Genomic DNA, 17,540 nt, shown 5'->3' with positions numbered 1-17,540 from the left:
TAGTATTTGTAATAATCCAGAAATTTAATTACACTAAGTCGCAATGGCAAATCAATTCACAATTGCAAGTGTAATGTTACACGGGAACGGCCAAGCAAGGCTGATAAGATGCGCAGGCGCAGTCCACTTTTTTTCCAAGATGGCGGATGAAGCTTTTTTGTCTCTAGCATATCGGTTCTTTAGATTCCATAGTTTATGTTCATAACCACATGCCCATAACTGGCAAGGTTTTCCATAACCTCTTTTTGACTATCTCCTATCGAGAGTACAGTTAGACCAACTGAAAAATGCACTTATGTGAACTTAAACTCTTGCAAGCCGGTCCAACCTGAGTTTGCATTGACAACGAAGTTAGTATGACTTACAGGTTAATTGAAGTACGAGAGGAACTTGAAAAAGTTCTTTGAGAATAGCGGCAGTCAAGTGTACAAATATCAGGATCAACATGCCATTCATTGAAAACATCCACGTGGTTTTACATGAAATGAGCAATTTATTGCAATAGATGAAACGAAAATGTACCATTCGCTCACTCGAACATATTACCTTCTTCAAAGCAGCAAAGAAGCAACAGAAAAGCGCACAGAAAACTTAACTCGTGAAATCCGAATCCCTACGTAAAAGAACAGAAACTTAAAGCCTTCAGGCTAACCAAAAATCGGAAGATTGCAAAAATGTGCCCTCGATTATTTTTTCAGTCTGCGATGGAAATCTCATTTGGATTTTTCTCTCCTAAATTGGCATTGAAAATCCTAATTAAATGAAGGCGAACGCTAGTTCTTTTCCTCTCTTATCACCTTGTTATGCGGCCTTATCCAACACCTGAGGCTATTTTCAGATTCTGTGCGATGCTAAAAAGGTGAGTGTTTCAAAAATGGACATATTTAGTCGCTTTCGTGGATAGTGATTCAGTCAGTCACGGAATCCAGATCACCTGCTCAACGTTATCCATAAAGACTCTTTTAATTGCCTTTTAAAGGTGTAATGGGAGATGTACAACCAATCGGTAGGGTTAAAACAACCCTCGCCAAAAAGTATCTGATAAGGAATTTCGCGAGGTTCAAAGGCTACCTCTAAAGCTCAGATATCACACTTTTTTTTTGCATTTCATTTTTTCACTGGTTTTAATACTTCACCAGTTGAAGATTCAGCGAGCGAAAGTCATCTGCCAGATTAACAGAGTTTCATGTTTGCTACCCTGAGATATACTACTAATCATGTTGTAAACGAAAAATCAATTGTTCAGGTTTTAAAAAGAAAACATAATCAGTATTTGTCTCTATAATTGTTGGTGCGTGCTCGTCAAATCCAAGCCATGTTTACAAGGAGAAGGAAGAGAGTAGGCTATTTTTGATGCTTGAATGAAGAGTAAAGTGACCAGTTGTTTTGTGCTCGCCTCTCAGGTACTCGTTGTATCAGGAAAACATTGCACTTTCCGTTATACTTGTAAGTGCTGCACAACCACTTAATAGAGATTAGCCGGAAGGAAATATCTCCAAATTTATCAGGAATGAAATGAAGTCAACAGGACTCCGAAATCCGTTGAGAGTAACTCTGGGTGTATTAGGATTATACATGGTCAACCAATAGTGTTTTTTTTTCTTTTTGGCTCAAATTTTCAATTTTCTGAGAAAAGATTGAGGTTTATAGAGCAAAGTTCAAATTTGATTGGATTCAAAGATGAATTTTTGACATCTTACATGCATGATATACAAGTCCATTAAAAAATTGGCAACCCTAAACGGCATTGTTTTTTATATAAGAAAGATCGTTTGAGTAGTTTTGGGAAAGAGAGTTTTTGTTAAGCGTTAGAACGTATGATTTTATTTTGATAAGACCAAATTTCTGTAAGGTTCTTGTTATATTCAAAGGCTGTCCCAAGAGTTCCGCAGAGATCCAATTTCGCTTCTGACGTGGATAATATCATTTGTCACGTCAAAGGAGAGGTCGACTGATATGAATGCACTTGTACTTAGACAAAAGAACGATCCCTGGTCATCTCGATTCACAAGATTTGGCAGATTGGTCAGAAATCCAGATTTGGATGCATTAATAAGTGAAGGGTGAGTGGGGCTTACGATTTTGTACGATGCTTGTCTTGGCAACACTGCAAAGACAGGTCACCTGGCCTTGCTCTCTATTGATTCATTTGGAACTGAAAAGAGAAAAATTTTTGATTTTCTCGCCTGGTTCCCTTGAAAGACATACTATGATAGTCAAAATATATCACGTTTTCAGACCACAACGGTTTGAGAACATTACCATTCCGTGAAGGAGATACCTACATAGTGTATGTGGGAGGTATAGTTCCCTTCCCCCCAAATCCGTCTGACTGCCCCACATAAGAGGATGTGGCAACTTTCACAATTAAAAACACGTAGGTGGGAAAGAAGTCTTAGGATTAGATGGATTAGCGATGATTCAGCACACCTACTGAGACTGACTGAGCCAATTAGAAGCACATTTTTTGGGAAGAAAAGGGAAAAAAAAACCTTAATTTGGTTTTTTTTTCAGTCCATGTCACTTACTGACACATCAATCCGTACAAGCGGATAAACTGAAACTTATAAACAACTTATTTAAAAACACTCGTTTCTATCAAAGTTTCTGTGAAATTTAAATAGTGGAAATCATCGATAAAAAGCCTCTCAAATAAACGAATTATTCCGTTGTTATTGATCATTAAACGTGAATTTATTCATGGATTAAATGCAAGCAGATTAAAGAACCATAAGGAAATCCAATTATTGACCTATAAGTAAATACAATAGTGCTTGAGGGTCTTCGTGATTCCAAAACATCTGTTTAAAAAAAAAATTAAAGAAAATTAATCCGTGCTCTCAAACACAGAATATCGAGCAGGTAAGTTGTCTAATTATTTTTTCTTATCAAAATTTAGATAGCTTTGTAAGAGTTTCAAGATCAAAGTGCTTGCAGCGCTCTTACTTGTTCCTGTGCAGCTTGAGCTTCCACGATTTCAAAGCAGACTAATGTTTTTCTTTCTCGGCTAATTATAGCCGCATAGCGAACATTTATGGCTCATTTCATCAACACTGTTTCATTCAAATCCAAGAAAATGGGACAAGAATTAGTGTACACTAGGCATCAAATTAGTGTTCTTAATTTGGATCGAAAAATTACCGAAGGATTGCAAAGTCTGACTGATAACTTCTTCGGTAAGACCTTAAGCATTTCTCGTATTTTTAACCGGAAACAAAGCTGTTTAGCGTTATATACCGACAGTGATTCATTTTTGATATACATGTTAGAAAATGAGAGCTCCTTGGGATGGTTCGAGCGGAGTTTCGCCTTGCATGAGTTCGTGGAAACACACTTTGAACTGATTACCTTCTCGTGCTAAAAAAAATTTTGAACAAGCACTTGTCGACAGAAAACAAGGGTGCTCGCGTGTCGGTAATTTCGAGTTTAATAACGAGTTTCAGAAATATTTACTTTGAGATATTAGATTTGTATTTCTTCTGCACAGCAGGTTCAAGTTTTCATTCGAATGTTTGCACAATCTACTTCTTCACGCTCGGGCTAAATGACAATGATGAAAAGAAAAACCTTCAGCAACATGCATGAAGGCATAGGTTAATAAGAACGAGGAAAATATTCCCCTAATAAAGGTGATGATACATTCCGATAGGACAAAACATAAGAAAATCACATTTTGGACCTCAGCTGAGAATTTTCTTAAACTCGACTACACAAACAACTATAATTAAGACACTAAGGCTAGGTTCACACGGTACCGGATGAATTTTCCACTGATGGAAAATTCGTGCGTTTGGACGTTTCGTTCACATGGAACCACGCCAAACGTGGACGTCCAAGCGTTCAAAATTTGGCCGAATTTCAGTCGGTGCAGTCAATAATTTGACCGCCACGATGTGAACACCTTTAACGTCGAAATTTCTGTACGGCGAAGGCGTGGCTGTATAGATGCGTCGTAACCAAGCTAAATAACATGTTTACAATTTTATATGAAAATGAAACGTGTTGGTTTATTGGTTGAGGTGCTCAGTAATACTACAGCTTTATTGCATAATATTATCTCGCAAATGTGAAGGCCATGCCGAGCTTACTACGCACCTAGGCGACGTTGTGCTGGTGTCTTGATAATGTCAGAAAATCAGGTTTAAAACGTTGCACATCTATCTGTAAATCGAAGACGTCGAAGCAGCGAAAACACTGGACGCCATTTTGCACTGGGTTAAGAAGCGCTCTACGCATGAGGAGATGGTAAAACACTGAAAAAATTCATCCTGTTATCAGTTTCATCCGAACAGGACGAAACTTTCGCACGGTTCCGTGTGAGCAGAATGTCCGGTCGAAAATTCGTCCGGTACCGAGTAAACGTAGCCTAAATCAAGTTATATGTTATCAAAACTCAATTGACAATGACTGTAGAACTCTTGAACATTATACTCCATACTGGCTCCTAAAATAGCTGTGAGAAGCAATTACTTTTGGAGAACATTCTTCTCCCTTGTTCTTTTCAAATCAAGCACTAAGTTGGTGACACTAATTGACTTCTAATAACGCCCTTAAAGCGGGGGTTGCTAGTCTTTCAGTGGACAAATGATCACTGATGAAAGACGACCCACAAACGTTACCTCAACCATGTCAACATAAGTACTAATCTTTCTCGAGGCCGTTGTTTAGTCTCAACATTCCCCTCTCCTCCCCTTCCCACTCTTCTCCACTTCAGCCCCACCCCTTCCCCTGAGAAGGGAAGGAAAATTCTTATGAAGCAAAGCATATGAGAGAATTCTTTTAACTGCGGAAATCGATGAATATGGAATCATAACGACATTTAGCTGATTGTGCCCTTGCGAAGCCTCAAAATTTTCAAATTTTTGACAAGATTTTAACCCGTCACCAAGCGATACCCACGCGATTCTATAAATAACTGAGCTACAAAGTCAATAGTCTTTGAATATGACCATAATTTGATATCATAGGTATAAGACTACAACTGACCTGCACCCAACCTTAGTCGTCAATAAGAAATAGCTAAGTTGTTAGGGTACCGCTGGACATCAAGGGCGAGCAACAAGTTCAAAACCCTTTGAGGCCCGAAAGCTGGTATCAGACCCCCTTTACAATTGAATAACTTTACAAACATCAGAGAGAAGATTATTTTACGATTTTATCGAATGTGATTCGCTCGACCACACCTACTGAACTACTCAAAGACTTAAAACATTTTTAATCCTAAATTTGATGCCCCGTTTCAAAATGCTGATTATTTTAGACTCTTTTCGGCTTCTTTCGCGCACGGCTGTCAGGGTTAGAAACAAACAAACTGGAAACAAATGACAGAACAAAAACAATGAACAAACAAAACAGGAAAACTTCTCTCCGTTTTAGAAGCATGATCTTGATATGAAAGAGTGAGTGAGCTAAGGTAGTTGCGGCTACGTTTTAACGTATCTTTACAATTCTTTGTTCACACGGGATGCTTTTCCTAACAACGCGTAGTACACTTGCTGTACATGAAACTACAGTACATGGCACAGCCCATCTATCTTCCGAAGCAAAATCGGAACCATGAGCACAAGGAGATCAGTTTTTCCTCTCTGTCAAACGCTCGTAAATGAAACAAAAAGCGTCCCTTATGCGTAACGAAAGTGCCCATCGATTGAGTATATAGTAAAATCAAAATACTGACCACGCGAGCCAATCAGAACCCCCTAAGGCATGGGTAACCGCGCAAGGATAAGCCGCGGTTAACCGCGGGAGACTAAGCTGCGCGGAGTGGTTTGAGTTTTGAATCTTTTTTTTTGAAAGGGTGGCTCTTGATTTCTGCACCAATCAAAACTATAACAAAAATATTAAACGTGATTGGCTACCACCAGCTTGATTTGAGCACTAATAGGACAGTGTAGGCGTCAGAGTAATATGACAGTTAAGGGGACAGTTAACACGTCACGCCTGTGCAAGTGGACAGAACGCGTTAAGTGCGCGCGCTGTTGTCTCGCAGTTCGCCGAGTTAACCATCGTTTTTTTGGTGAAACGTTACAACTGATGTCTGGTTTCTTTCTCAAATTTGTCATAATTTGATTAATTGGTAACAGGTAACAGGTCTAATTCTGTCTGTAATCATACGCGTGATTAACAAATCGCACTCCCGTATCGCGGCCGTCCGACTTTGTTAATCACTTGTATGATTAAACTTGTATGATATTAAACCCCTTATTATCAAGAAGAGAACGTAACGAGGGAACAGCAATTCAAACTGGATTTTTCTCGACTCTCAGTTAAAAACCGCACCAGTCAAATCACCTTTCGTTACCATGAACACTCTGCAGAGACATAACCCTTTCGATGCTTACGTAACACCCATTTGTTACCGGTTGATCTCCGTTTCCCACTGCAAATCTGTAAGGTTTAAATTCTCTTTTCGATTCTATCTCGCGCTGAACTGGTTGACCGCGGTAAAGATTTCGGTAGATAACTCAATCTTCATTTTGATTTGAGTTTCGCTATGAACTTGTGATGCCATTTTGGCAAGAAGTACTTTTTTTAAAGATTAACTGAGAGAAAGTAATATTTTCATAGACTGGTGAGAATAAAGTTTAAACGTACAACAAACAACGTTGGATAACTATTATATCACCCACTTGGTTAAACATAGAAAATCAAAAAAAGGTTAATGATAAATAAAGAATTATCAGTTTACGAGTAAACTTATCTAAAAAAACATTCTAATTTAGGCAACCGGCAATTGTTTATTTATTTCTTCTCTTATTCATTTTCCATCTATTTTTGGCCCAAGGTCACCACAAAAACCAGCTTAAACTAGAGCTGGCAAAGTGATGTTTGCCTTAATTTTTACATTTAAGCCATCGTTTGACTTTGTTCTGTAATTTTCTCTATGCATCGACATGAGACTTTAAGAAGTGATCTCGTGGCTTTTAAGAAACTCGACCAAACATTTGAAATCTGCCTTATTCTTAATAAACAAGAATCGTAGCGTTACCTAAACCCAATTAAAAGAGGCAAAAATTTATCTCGAACATTGATGTGATGACAGGACAGAAAGCTAATTTTTCTTGGTGGGTGGAGCTGTGGGGAGGCATCACGAAATAAGTAAAACCTCCTTTTTCAGCTTAAAGTTTTTTCGGTTAGATATTTTTCAATTTCGATTGTCTCCGTTCACTGTGTTAAAGTAGGACATAAATTGGCAGAAACAATTCCACAATGGCAATCAATAGTTGCGAAACATATACCACGGTATAGATTAAGAAAGAATCGCTGAAAGCCGGAAACACTCTAATGAATGACACAGATGTACGTCAACTTAACAAGGATTAGGCGATCTAGATCACGTACCAAAATGAGTGTTTCACATCCATATGGAATAACATGAACTGTATCAACAAAGCCTAAGTGAACTTGTACTCTGTGAAACTTACGGAATACGTAGTGATCAAGACAGATAGCATACGACCAAGGAACACACAGCGGTAGGTTGGATGAAAGATTGCTTTTCTAATATTGCTGCTCTATTTTTCTTTTTCTTTGAACGTTTCCATTAGCAGTGTTCCGAAAAAAACAAAGCTTTAATGTCCGCTCAGGGGATCAGCCTGGGTGAAAGTTTGTTTTTGTAAGATACCGTGATACACTATCAAGCTCCACGTGGCATGCGAAGAAACTTATCAGCAACCGACACTAAAGTGAACACCTCTACCTCAAAATGTGGAGAAATTGTCTCCAGCTCCTGTCAAACTTGGGAAGTTTAGGGTTCTACCCCGGTGGCATAATCCTAAATTAAACCTTCAGGTCAGTTGGTGCTCGTGACTTCGTCTTTTAATGCACTGATGGAGGTTCTTTAGTGACTCTAATGTGTAGTGGAGGAAATTTTCAAGTAATTTTTTTTTCACCTGTATTTTAAAGTTCTCGTGGTTTCCTTCATTCAACGTCATTCTGATCTCTGAGTGAAATAGCATTCCACCATGATTCTAAAATTTTTAGTTGGGTTATGAAATTCGAATGCCAAAACATCTCTGCTAGGTCTCCCAGACATAATTTGTCGGGGCACGTCTCCAGAGCAACGTTATGATTTTCATTAGACCCATTCCCACTTCCAATGTGTCTGTGCCATCTTGCAAAGCAGCATTGAGAGGAGCATGGGAGACAATAGGACAATAAGTGTCCCAGCAAATATGTCTGGGCGTGTAGGTTCGAAAAATTTCATATTTTCGTCTCTTTGATGTAAGAGGTGGTAAAGGGGGTCACTAAGGATTTAGGGGAATTACCCGCCCCCCACCCCCCTACACACACACCCACACCCACACCCACACCCCTTCCACCCTACTTGATGATTTTCTGATGATTCTTAAACTTATCAAGCACTTCATTTTCTATCGTATTCGAGTCTTTAAAACGTGATTGAGATTCCCTTATTCATTTTCAATGCAGTAGTTAATGGGCATTATGTAACGTTTTGAGAAAATCAAATTGGATTGATTTGGCTAATCAACACCTATTTCACACACAAAGACTCGTTTTGTTTAAAAGAAAGCTACTCTTAGAGATAACTGACAGGCTAATGTTTCTTCGTTAAATGTTTCGTTTTGATTTTGAAGTTCCCGTTAATCCAAATTAATATGCAGAGTTATTTTCAAAATTTTAAAAGGGAAGAAGTGTTTCATTTTTATCGCTTCATGCACATGCCGAAGGTAAACAGTTTACGAATTCAATAAGATGTTGTATTCAATCGATGAGACTCCGCCTTAAAACACTCTTCGCATGAGATTTGTCAGTCTCATTCTAAGATTAACAGATTAGCCCACTGTTTTGCTGCAAACCAAAAGGAAATCCAATTACACCTAAATGTACTATTTGGGTAATTACGGAGCTGCTCTGTCCGATAATAACAAATATCGAACGCTCAGGAGTGAATGGTAAGTCGTATTCCTAAAGGGTATTGTGGTTGAGAGATTCTGTGATGTGAAAGGTAGATAGAGTCGATATTATAAGGCTTATGGTCACGTATGGTTGTTGTTAGTTTTCTAAAAGCTTTTAATGGCCTGGGTGTCTTTGCTGATGGAATAATTTTATCCTTCTCATTTTTCATTTTCTAGTTAAGATTTCCCTTCAAAGAAGTAAGGTAACAAATCTAAGTTAACCGTTCTTACCAGTCCGAAAAAACGTTGAGACAAGAAAAGGTCGACATTATTACTTTCTAGCGGGCGGAGGTTCAGCTTTGAAATATTTCAGTAACAAAAGGTTTTCCGTTTCGTGAGCGAGTTACCGCAGATTTTTCGTCACACTATCTCATCATTTTGATAAGACAAAATGATAGATCGTTGATTCTCACGAAAGTCTACCCGGTGAATCTTCTTAAAGTTGCCAAAAAAAAATTGCAGTAAATAGATTGATCCAACAGTAGCATAATGTTCTTGGGCTCACCGTGTTGAATATCTTCGGAGGCTGACGAGATGCGCATAGGTTCTTCTAGTAATCCTGTGATTACACTTGAACTAGATGTATCACTTTTTGTTACCTAAATTTTGATAGACGATCAGCTATTCGTCAGGTCTTGGAGTTTTGATCGAGTGATTTTTCACATGCTGGCTGTAATTTCTTCCAAAATTTATGCAAGACTCGTGTAACTGTCCATAATGAAAAATTGTTTAACGGATCGTTAATATGTGGAATAATTTGCCTAAAGATATTGTACACGCAGGATCATTGACTTTATTTCGTAACAGACTAAAGATTTACATGAATATTGATTGAGATGATGGTAAACAGTTTTTTAATTATCTTTATATAATGTTTTGGTCTTTTTTTATTCGGGAAATCTTTTGTATAGGGTTAACCTCTAGAATATCCCCTTTCGAGAGATACTTTTACAATTTTTCATTTTCCTTCTCTTGAATAAAGTATTCTCATTGTCATTGTTAATTGTTAAGTAAGGTGAAGACCATGATAATCATTAGCTCTGTTGGTTTTGCTTGCAAAGAGTCTCGGAGTTAGCATGGTAAGCCTTAAAGGAAACTTATAAACAGTGAGGCAGCACAAGTTATAACAAATATCACAGCCATAGTTGTCATTTTTTTTGCTTGGCCTAAAAATTTTAAAAGGCCATTGTTAAATTGCAGACGGTCGGTTTATCGCGTGTTGGCTGATTTCAAACGGTATCTCTAGACTGGGTGTAACTAATTGACCTTCAGAACTGGCCTCGGTCATCTATCTTTTAACAAAGGAACTTTTAAGGGAACAAGCGCTCTATCAGCGTCAGTAGGGACTGAATTTTTATATGCCAGCGAATCGACCTTGGAAATTCTCTTCAATACTTTGGAAGCTCAGGAAGGAAGAGGTCTTTTTAACATTAACATTAAACCTGAAAGCAATCTAGGGAAAATGTGGTACCTTTCCTACCTACAGTGAGATGGTCGTTACACAATTTCAGCCCCTAAGAGTGACTAGCTTCTGACTTCTCCTCGCAATATCAGTGTTAAATCAAACATCAATATCGTGAGAATAAAGGAATTGATCACCAATTAACGATCGAAACTTCAGACTAATAGAATTGTTATTTTTGTTAGTAACATGTGGAGACCTGATGCGCATTAGCGTTAGGGTGTAAGAATTAAGAATGGAATTCAAGTGCGGCTGTTGTTGTTAAATGGCCTCAATGTCGTTTCGAACGTCGAGGTCTCTTTCGATTTTCTTCACGAAAATGAGAACTTTGGACAGGCGAACGGTGGTTACGTGTGCTTTGTGATAACTTCCGGCAAATCATGAAACTGAATACGGAGAATGGAGGAGTTATGTCTGAAAACTAAAATGACTATGGCGAGACGGGCGATACCGTCGAGATTATATTATTACAAAAATCCATAGTTTTGAGACCGTTATTTTTTCGTCGTGAAATTACATTTGGATCACACTATCATTTTAAGCGAGTCTTGGTTGAGAAGAGTTGCAGACTGCAAGCTTTTGGTCAATTTTTAATAAAGTTATAGGTACTGTATAAAGTTGGCTTTGAAATAAAACATGCAGAATTCTTTACTCTTTTCTTATCGTTAATTAAATTCCTCTTAAAAAGCTTTTATTGTCGCCAGAGCTTGAGTTCATTTTCTGCATTTACAGCAGATCTTCATTGGCGATAAAACTTTCTTGTCAGACTCAACAAACTGGGGAAATAGAGAAGGTCACTTTTGTAATGGCTCATGCGGCATCACATGCAGTGGAGACTTTAAAATATCGGTACCTGTAAAACGGCTACGCTGAGTTTTCAAAGAAGCTCCGACGTAGAGGCGATAAGGATAAACAAAATTTTTCTGGGTAACTACCAAATCACTTTTTCACTGCAAAGGAAAGGACTGGCACCGGCCCTTAAAAAGCGTGACGATTTCCTTTCTGTCACTTCATGGGAAATTTTTCCGATTGAAAGGACTAAGTCTCCATTCACTCTCACGCAAGCTCGGCCTTCCCACAGCATTATGTGACAAAAGCTATAAAAGAGTTAAAGTAGACCAGGTGAGCGTCTTTGTTTACCACTGTTGAGCAGGCCCCAACCAAGAACTATGCGTACCTAATAATGCACACTAAATATCATAGAAGAAAAAAGCGCTTTAAAGCCACCTTCAGTATCCTAGATCACCTTTGAGCAAATTCGCACCATCACAATGACCTATGTCTCTTCAAAACAATCCAAATGCTACTTGACAAACAATCGTAAGGCTTGACAAAGATTGGTCTCGTACAACTTCCAAAACCTGTATTTTTCTTGAATGGCCTCCATAATTAAAAGCATTTAATACCTAGTTTCGCTCCGGAAATGATCAATTAATGACGTGTGCTGTGGTATCTTAAGAAGTCTACAGTTTCCCATTATTTACGCTGTATCTCGTGAACGCGTTTATCGATCGAACGACGAGAATGACAGCTTCAAGTGGAGGGTTCGATTCTTCACCTTGTTAAAACACAGGCATGGTAAATCGTATGTTATCTTCAGGGCGGCACTTGAAGTTAAAGGCTTCAATCGAAGCTTAGTATAGGAGCCATTTAACAGTCGACCGATTACATACGAACGACAAAAGAGTTCCCGGCAGTATATCGGTGGGTAATCAGCGTAAAAGGTACTTTGTGTTGGTGTTAGTCTGTGAGGTCCTAAAGTCAGTTATATTTACGTTGTCGCTTTTCATAACGCCATACGTGATGACAATCGACATAACAACTGTTTCATACCAGTACACACCTACATATGTTTGAACGTTTGTATTATTGTATGCGTCAGATCTCCCTTAATTAATCGTTACCATTTGTTTTCCACTTTTTCCGCCAGCCGGCTTTTCCTGACTCGCTAAATCGAACTGACTCGGATTCTAAATTTTGACATTCAATCATTCAAATTTAAACAAAATCGTCATCTTAATGTTAACGGTTATAATTCTGTGTCGAAAAGAAACGGAGACCCTGCGTTTTTAAAGCATGCTCATTTATTCTGAGGATGTCTTTGGACGACGATGTAGGTTTTACAGTCAGAGAAACACGTTCAGCCATACCCTCCATGATATGGTAGATAGTTATCTTCCATCGGTCGCGTGATGATCTCGTTTCGAATTATTCTTGAAGTCAATGGTTCTGTTTTGACCCAAGAGTATCCGATGAACTCAAAGACAAATTACTCGCATGCTGGCGGAATGTAATTCGAGAACAGAAATCCTTGCCGCGCAGCAATAGCGTAAATCGCTCATTAAGAACTCGTTATAGACATTTTCATAGGGTGCACCAACAGGAAACTATACCTGTGCCATTTCTTTTTTTTTGGCCGAGAAGTGAGACATTTGCAAGTAGAAAAAAATTACGCGTGTCGACGTATTTCACGCTGCAATCCTCTTGCGCGTAACTCGCGTGTGAATTGTTTAAGGCTGCCCTTGGCAAGCTAAGGTAAAACAGGTAGCGTAAAACCACACGAGAGGATAAAAAAAAAGACATCTGAAAAGCTCCAGACTTTGAACTAACGAACAATAGGGTCGTTTTCTAACCGCTGAGCTAGCATCAATGAATCAATAGACTGATTCTTTGGGTCCGCTATTCCATAACTGGACAAAAAGCAGAAAGAGATCTGATGGATCGAAATATTTGGGTTTACAGCAGGAATTCTGAAAATGGATGGTGGGGGTCATTATGCCCTTTTTTTCAATCTAGAAAGAGAAACCACAACAACCACGCAGTGGTGGTTTTTATGCATGATAGAATTTAAAGGAAATATTACATCCCTCATTCCCATGCTGGAAGCTAGTTCCTTCCGTTGACGAAATGCTAATCGATTCGTGAATAATGCCAGAAAAGTCGTTTAAAGAGTGCAGAAACTCTTTAAGGGTGAAAGTTACCCTCCTTACCTGATGGTTAATGAAAGACGATCGAATCGATTGCGAGTTGTTCTATTTCGTTTTTGGAACTCAATGCAGAGCGAGAAACTTACATAGGGATCCATTGAAAAGTAGCAGGTCTGCTTGGTGAGAGGTATTGGGAGCGCTTTTTTGCGTTAATTAAGCATAAGGACAGAATGCTCGGATTGTAGTGGAAGTGGTTTTCTCCGTCTCCCTCTCGAAAACATGCTTGTCGTTGTTACAGTTCCGCCGCCTTTGCTCTCATCGAGCGCCCAAGAAACTTGTTACTACTCAGACTACTTGGGGCGTGAATTCCATCTCCTAGCCCATATTTTGCCTAATTTTAGACCAGTTTCAGTCCCGGTGACCCAAAGTTCATTTGCCTACTGAAGGCGAATCCCGGTTCTCATTTACCCCTTCAGGCCCTTCTTACAGGCTTGTGCAAGAGGCAGTCTACAACTAATGCAATGTTCTGGAGCGCCTTTCTTTCGCATGTTTTGAATAAATTTGACGTGCACATAAATTATGCCATATTTTGTGATTGTTTGGAGGACAATACTTTAGATTGTAGAGCTTTAAATCATAGTTTGTCCTTCAAGTGACTGATTTCGAGTGCATTTACTGAACGGAACTCTCGAAAATTTCCATTTTGTTTAGAATCTTGATCCCAGCGAAACATTTCAAATGTTATGGCAAGAAACGTGATGCATTTCAAATGTTATGGCAAGAAACGTGATGTCTAATCAAGCTTGCTCGTGCCACATAATAGCTAGAATAAATGAATTAACACGAAATGAAAATGAACAATATGAAATCCCTGTTAGTGACGGAATCAAGTAGCCATTGAAAAAAAGCCATTCTACTTGAAGATATTGTGAAGAGGAAAGACAACAGATTTGATAAAATCCGGTGACAGTGATCAAAAACCTCTTCAGTCTTTACTTAAGATACATACCATGTTTTAAAGGTCAAGTCTAAAAGAGCGATAGATTTCTGATCAGAAGGAGAATGAAAGCTTTGAGAGTTCAAAGTTGTAGGAGACGTTTGATCCAAAGTTTCGCGGTAAGAGTTGCTCTCCAGTTTCAGCGATTGAATTAAGCACAGAGAGGATGAAAGTTGAGAAGGAAAGGGAGAGGGGAGGGGCGCTCATACTCTGTTGAGTATGCTTGTTTGACTGGATATTTCTGTTGTATTTTTGATGCAGTTTATTCCTACCGAGTAGATGCATACTGAACCGTTAAGATCCTCGCCGTCCACCGTGTCGAGATGGCCACCGCAGAGAAGGCGAAGGAAACGAAAAAGATCCAAACAGGGACTAACAGCACGAGTCAGGTAACTGATCCTTTAGCCTCTAGCACCAGCATCTCTACCAGCCGGGATTAACTCCCAACTTCTCATTCCAATATCAATACATAACTAAGCAATCTGGTAATGAGAATAGACAAAAGCACCAGATGGGTATTGGTGTGATGTAGTACCAAATTCTCAGAACTAGTGTACAAAGGAAGTTATAAGAGTTTTAAGCCACGAATTTGGAATCATATTTTAGGAGTGAGTCGATTAAGTCAATTAACAAACCCAGCCATCCACATCTTCACAACACGTCTCCGGGTTTGGATGAAACATGCGACGAGACTAAAAGATTAGAGTTGCATAACATTATTTACAGTGGAGACCCAAACGACGGAAGTTTGACAACCTCCTCAATAGCGTTTTGTTTGCTTTTAAAACAAGAATTGTTTTATAGTTGAATGTTCATCATTCCACAATAGAGCCCTCTTTCACCAGATCGGGCGTGTTATTGTGTTTTCTCTTGCAAATTGTCACAAGTGTGTTGTTTTTGAGGCGGAGGGAGACAAGCAATACAAAAGAATCGACCTCAAATCAATGTCTTCAGTTACCTTCTACCGTATTAAGTGAATTCTATCTATCGGATATATATCAGATAAGAATCATATTTTGACAATATGACGATTTTCACAGGCGGAGCTAAGATGTTAATATGAGCATAAAACCTAACACTTCTTCAGCAAGCTGAAAAACTGAAAATAAGATCTTTTAAAACTATTTCGTAACTAGCACATAGCGCTTTTCGTCGACAACCCGTTCTTCTTCAACGATCGGTTTAATGGCCTAGTAAACGAAGTGAATAAATATGCAGTGACAATATACTTGATTGGATTCTTCCGAAAATAGAAAAAAATATATTCAGTCTGCAAAGTTCACCTCAGTTCAGACCACTTCCGGTTGCGTGAACAATCGTGTTTCCGGAACAGAAAGGTTGTGTGGATTTAGTTTCAAAATGAAGGGTTTAGCGCCAGTTGTACTCTTTGTTTGACTACGAGGATGTAATTTCCCTATTTCCTTTCATTAAAATTTCAATCTTTCTCTACGTCTAAAGGGAATTATCTTTTTACAGCAAGTCAGTTCGTTGTTCATTCGAAGTGAAGCCTTTAGTTTCTCTCAAGTAACCGAACTCTTTTATTAATTTTCCGATTAAACGCTCGGCCAGCGGAATAGTTGTCGGTTTCTCCCGGCAGGCGGTCGGACGTTTCCGTTTGGAATATGGCGGACAATTTGTTATTATGGAACGAAATAACATGAAAGAATTTGGAGCTTGTGGGTAAAATATGTACGTTGGCCGTCACCATGATTACGGCAGATACGAAGATGAATCTTCGGAGGAAGAATGTGAACACTGCTCTAGACAAAACGTTCGTTTACGAAACGAGGACAATTGGTCGGGCACACTGTAAGCGTGAATTTTAGAAATACTTGGTCTTTCAATTGTAAACTATTAGGCCATGTCGTGAGTTTGCTCTCTGTCGTGGCGTTAATTAGAATGTTTTAAAGTATTTAATGACTTTATCACCTGCCTTGCTAGGGTTTCATAATGAATGATGTTTTCATGAGAGAATATCTTTCGATTAGCTATTTCCCGACTCAGTCCAATGTAATGTTTGTTGTCACGATCGCTTCGGAATGGTCACCCACATCTCGGTGTCGATTTCTAATTTTGGTATAATTTGTGCACACACCGTTTATTATTTGTTTCATCATTTAAATACCCATCATTAATATTGTCTGATTCCTAAGTATATCGGACCAAGAGTCCGTTTGTTAGTCATAAACCGAAATTGTATGATTTTACTAAGTGAAGGAATCTGTGTTGTGTTGCACTTTTATGTTTTGCAAAGAAATGAATAGTCAAAAATTTTAAGTGTGCAAACAGAAAGGCGTTAATAACTCTCGATAACGATCTCTTGGCTTGTTTCACGGCATCAGCGTGAAATTTATGTAGATTTGGGGTTCACGTAATGGTCGCGGTTGTTCACTTCTGCATCACTTAAGGTCATTCGCATATTTCAGGTACGAAGAACCGCCGTGGGCAAGTCATATTAAAGAGAAAGGTGATGTATTTTACGTTGAGCCGTTCAACGAACCTTCTCCGAACGACATGTTGGACGCACTGGAACGATTGGACGTTTCAGAGAACGATACACAAGGAGATAGAGAGAAAGACAAGGGCAAATCGACGCTTCGGAGTTTAAGTTCTGTGAAAAAAATTATTCCTGGATTGAAGCGAGACAGATTTGACGACAAGAGCCCTAATGAAAAGAACCATAAAAATTCAAATGCTGTAACTCGTGGAACTGTAGATGGTCTTTTAGATGGCAGTAAAGTGGTTGGTAGATTTTTCAAGAGAGAAGTCCATCTCATTGTTTCCCCTCCAAAAAGCCATTCTGGGCTTAAAAATGACCTAGAGACTCTACTTGGAATTATTCCTGGGAGAGATAAATCTGGCAAGATGGCACAAAATGACAGTTACTCAGGATCTAGGCTCTATATCAAAGGGTTTGTTCCTGATGGACCAGCTTTGCGAAGCGGAGATCTCAGAATAGGTATGGTATTGTTTGCAAGTGATGCATGGCAACAGTCATCCAGCACAAGTGTTTGACAATCAAAACCTTGAATGCACTTATGTCTGACACTACAGTATCCATATATCATTGAGAGTGGCTGAGGGGATCAGTCAGTAAACACTGATACAATGTAATTACACAAGCTCTCTGGCTCAACACTCTTAATTCCCAAACTTGGGCATAACATGTTCTCTTAAAGTAGTATATCCAAATTGTTCAAAGGATGGATGACACTTTTGATAAACAAATCACTACT

At 38.8% G+C, this 17,540-nt stretch overlaps 1 protein-coding gene across 8 annotated transcripts in view; it reads left to right on the top strand.

Moving 5' to 3' along the window:
- Positions 1-17,540, top strand: part of LOC131779201 (protein inturned) — a 31,779-nt gene that overhangs the window by 2,261 nt on the left and 11,978 nt on the right. Inside the window, exons 1-4 of one of the 8 annotated variants that reach the window (XM_059095723.2) lie at positions 7,339-7,475; positions 7,587-7,791; positions 14,566-14,693; positions 16,731-17,263. In XM_059095723.2, the coding sequence (XP_058951706.2) occupies positions 14,584-14,693; positions 16,731-17,263 (643 nt within the window). In that variant the 5' untranslated portion in view covers positions 7,339-7,475; positions 7,587-7,791; positions 14,566-14,583. Of the gene's footprint in view, positions 1-1,871; positions 2,064-2,842; positions 2,863-7,332; positions 7,476-7,586; positions 7,792-11,903; positions 12,085-14,401; positions 14,424-14,565; positions 14,694-15,905; positions 16,114-16,730; positions 17,264-17,540 lie in introns of those variants that run through there. The other 7 variants (XM_066160897.1, XM_059095729.2, XM_059095724.2 and 4 more) reach the window with 7 other exon arrangements.

This window comes from Pocillopora verrucosa, chromosome 14, assembly GCF_036669915.1.
Source record: "Pocillopora verrucosa isolate sample1 chromosome 14, ASM3666991v2, whole genome shotgun sequence".
In the NCBI taxonomy this organism is placed as follows: domain Eukaryota; kingdom Metazoa; phylum Cnidaria; class Anthozoa; order Scleractinia; family Pocilloporidae; genus Pocillopora; species Pocillopora verrucosa.
The sequence above is the reverse complement of the archived record's forward strand: the minus strand, read 5'-3'. Positions and strand labels throughout refer to the sequence as shown.